This window comes from Macadamia integrifolia, chromosome 5 (genome assembly GCF_013358625.1).
Source record: "Macadamia integrifolia cultivar HAES 741 chromosome 5, SCU_Mint_v3, whole genome shotgun sequence".
Classification (NCBI taxonomy): Eukaryota; Viridiplantae; Streptophyta; class Magnoliopsida; order Proteales; family Proteaceae; genus Macadamia; species Macadamia integrifolia.
The window spans coordinates 29820941-29824374 of NC_056561.1; the positions used below are offsets into that span (position 1 = coordinate 29820941).

The window sequence follows — 3434 nt, forward strand, 5'->3', positions numbered from 1 at the left end:
ATATATTTTACTTCACTCCCACCCATTTTTGGAATGAGCTTTTAACAGTCACTCGTCAAACTATACTGTCTGTTGTTCCTTTTCTTTCCCAAGAGATACATAACTGAAAGGGTGAGCTTGGATGAATTGAAGTTGGCTTCTTCTCAACATCTATATATATATATATATATATATATATATGAATATTCATATGAATGGAGATGGTGGCATCGGGACAAAAGCAAAGAAGAAACTATTAAAAAAAAAAAAAAAAAAAACTATATTGTATAGAAGCAATTAGGTTTCAAAATAGAAGTACATAGCTATTTTAGATCACTAAAACTGAATTTTTTCGAAATAATTTTTGGACATCCTCGGAATAGGGTTGCATTGTTCTCGTCCTTCAAGCTTTGCACATGCGGGAGTCTCTGCGCGGAATGCTTTATTTTGGGAAAATTCACACGTGACTAATGCATGTGCAGGAGAATGTGAGGTGGACTCAGAAATCAGACAACCCTGGCCACCTCGTGTTGGGGTGTGGGTTTTTTCCCTTCTCAGGCATCTTGTAAGCATCAGCCGCCACTTTCACTGCTTTGTGACTTCTGCAACCTGACAACATAATGGGTCTTCGTTCCTTGGCTGTGCTTGAGTTTGATCTTGTATTGCTCATGATGGTTTTGTTACTTTTAAGAGCTGATGATGAAACTGATCCTCTCTCCTCTTGATCCGATACTGTCGAGAAATTGGCAGCACTGGCAGTGACGACGCTCCAGTCGATGCTCGCTTCACTTGGTGTTACGCAGCTTGACCTGCCATCTGATGCCTGTCGAGTGTGAGATGGATGAACTTTCCCTGAAAAAGACTCGATCTCGAACAAGTCTGAACTCGCATCGCTCTCCATGTCTAGTTCGCGCATCCCATTTCCGCCGCTGCCAGAGGTTGCTTGGGTATCCTTGATTTTGGGAATGGTATCCCAAGCCAACATATTCAGTCCCAAATCTCCAATTGGGGGCCCTAATACATCGAATGTCTTCTTTGGCTCATCTTCTTTCTCCATTCCCACCACAGAAAGACGGAGCTTTTGGAACTTCCCCAGCAGCATTTCTTCTTTGAATTGCTTCTGCTTGGTTCCAGTTCCAACTAAATCAATGGAACCTTGATTGATTTTTGTGGGTTCCATTGTGATCATCTCTTTGTCATAAGACCCCTTATAATCGACATTGCTCCTGTAATTTCGTGAATTTTCAATTTCCCCGGCGTTTTCATCCACATTGATGGATTTCTTACCAGAACAAGAGCAATTGCAGCCGAATATAGAAAGAAATCTCTTACCTTGTACCCCGTTTTGCTTATTTGGAGACTGGTCTCTCAAGAAACTTGGCAGTAATGCACTCTGGCTGTTCCAACTCACCTTCGAACAGGTACTCGGAGTTCTGTGCTTGATTTGGGGTTTCTCGAATTGTAAATTGGGACGCTCATCTCTCTGATGCTGCTTTACCGCTACCTTCTCTGCAATTCGTTGTGTATGGTCATCAATTCCGCCATTGAAGTACTTTTCAGCACCGAAGACGCTGATTTCACCATCAGTCTTTTTTCTTCCTAAGCTTATTTGGTAGTGAGAGGGAGGCTCTTGGGCTCCGTTGAAGGTGGGAGATGGGTTCCGAGTCAACTCCGCGAGTTTCAGTATGAAGGTCTCTTCTGAGCTATGGAGATAAGAAAATGAGGCATCAAGAACATGGGTGTTGCCGCTTTCGCAGGTCAAGGTCCGGGAAAGGTTACCATCACAGGCTGGTGTTAATGCCGCTGTAGCCATGGAGTTGTTAAATGAAGAAGAAGAGAATCTTCTGAAAGAAATAGAGAATAAAGAATACAAAAGAAGCAAGACAAGGGCTTGATTTGGAGTAGCTTGGAAGACTATAGCCAAATCCAAATCTACTCAAGGAAAACTAAGAAAAATCCTATTGTAAGAATCAAATTATGAGCTTATGAGATCTCTGGAGAACAGAGTATGTGCCTAATGGTTTGATGGGAAGAGCTTGAGACTAAATAATAGATCAATAAGAGGATATTCAATTGAGAGCCTTGCTTTTGGGGTGGGGTGGGGTGGGGTGGGGTGGGGGGGGGGGGGGGGGGGGTTAGAAGAGTGAAGACAGATCAACAAGACCCAAGAGCTAGCCTAGAGTAGAAAATTTTATATGATAGACCAAAGCTGCCTAGAGGGAGGAGAAAGAAGCTCAAAAGAGAATATATTTGAATTTGAAAGGAGCTCTGAGAGATTCTAAAGGTAGAAATTGATGAGCCTGAAATAGAAGATGAAAGAAAGGGAAGAACTGGAGTGTGACTTATCAGGTTTGAGATTAATTTCGCTTCATTATCAACACCCTTTACAAGTATGGTTGTGACCTTTGGAGAGGATGCAAAATTCTAAAGATGGTGGCTCCACAATCCACATGCCTGGGCCCTATAAACTGCAGTTTGGTTGCTTCTTCTGACAATACAACTTGAGGAAGGTATTGTATAATCTCTCAACCCCCCCCCCCTCCCCATAATTTTAAAAGTCAGTTTTCTTTTACTGTTGCTCACACATCACCTTCATCACCTTGAGTTGTTTCCTTCCTTGCGGCCTTATTATTATTATTATTATCTGATAAAACCATAATCTTTAATTGTTATTAACACCGTCCACAAAACATCATCTTATCATCTGTATATGGTGGTAAAGAATACAACTAAACAAATACAAATCCTGAATATAGTAAATAGGAAATGACACCTAAGACATGACATCATGACACGTGGCCAAGGCGTATGTGAGCCCTCCAAATTTGTGGGACCTTAATAGACATATGAACATGAAATCCAAGATTTTTGGCCTACACTTGGTGTTCGGGCCTTTGATCAATGAAGATCAGAAGATTGTGATCATTTGATGGATATTAGGGGATGGTGATCTTCTTTTGGTGGATTAGAAGATTTTGATCTTAATTACAGAAGTGAAGCTTGAGTCTTTCAATTGGCTTCTCAAGTTCATGAATGTTGTCCAAGTTTTGGTCTTGATCTTCTAACTTGAAGCTTGCGTGACTACTTCATCCGTTTGTTTGGGTTATATTTCCATACAACATTCTGATGTTGAGTGGATACCAACTGAACAATTCATGTATCACCTTTTTCATCAACAAACAAAAGTTAATAATCACCTACAAAGGAAAAAAAAAAAAAATTGGACAAGAGATCACTACCTGGTCACGTAACTCCTGTATTAACGTATGGGCCAATGAGAACATGCACAAGACAATATACATGGATGGAATTCTTGATCTCATAAGGAGCAGGTGCTATGTGATCAGGCAACACTCTTTCCACACAACACCCAAAAAAAAAAAAAAAAAAGTGGTAGTTGAGGCTATATATCAATTTTTATCTAACATACATACTCTCTATGATTCTTTTTATTT

The 3434-nt window shown here is 40.5% G+C and overlaps 1 protein-coding gene across 1 annotated transcript; it reads right to left on the reverse strand.

Moving 5' to 3' along the window:
• Positions 1 to 241: 241 nt before the first annotated feature.
• On the reverse strand, positions 242 to 2079 carry LOC122079125 (protein PHYTOCHROME KINASE SUBSTRATE 1-like). Its single transcript, XM_042645378.1, has one exon. The coding sequence runs from the start codon at positions 1790 to 1792 to the stop codon at positions 479 to 481; it is 1314 nt and encodes a 437-aa protein (XP_042501312.1). The 5' UTR covers positions 1793 to 2079; the 3' UTR covers positions 242 to 478.
• Positions 2080 to 3434: the final 1355 nt, after the last annotated feature.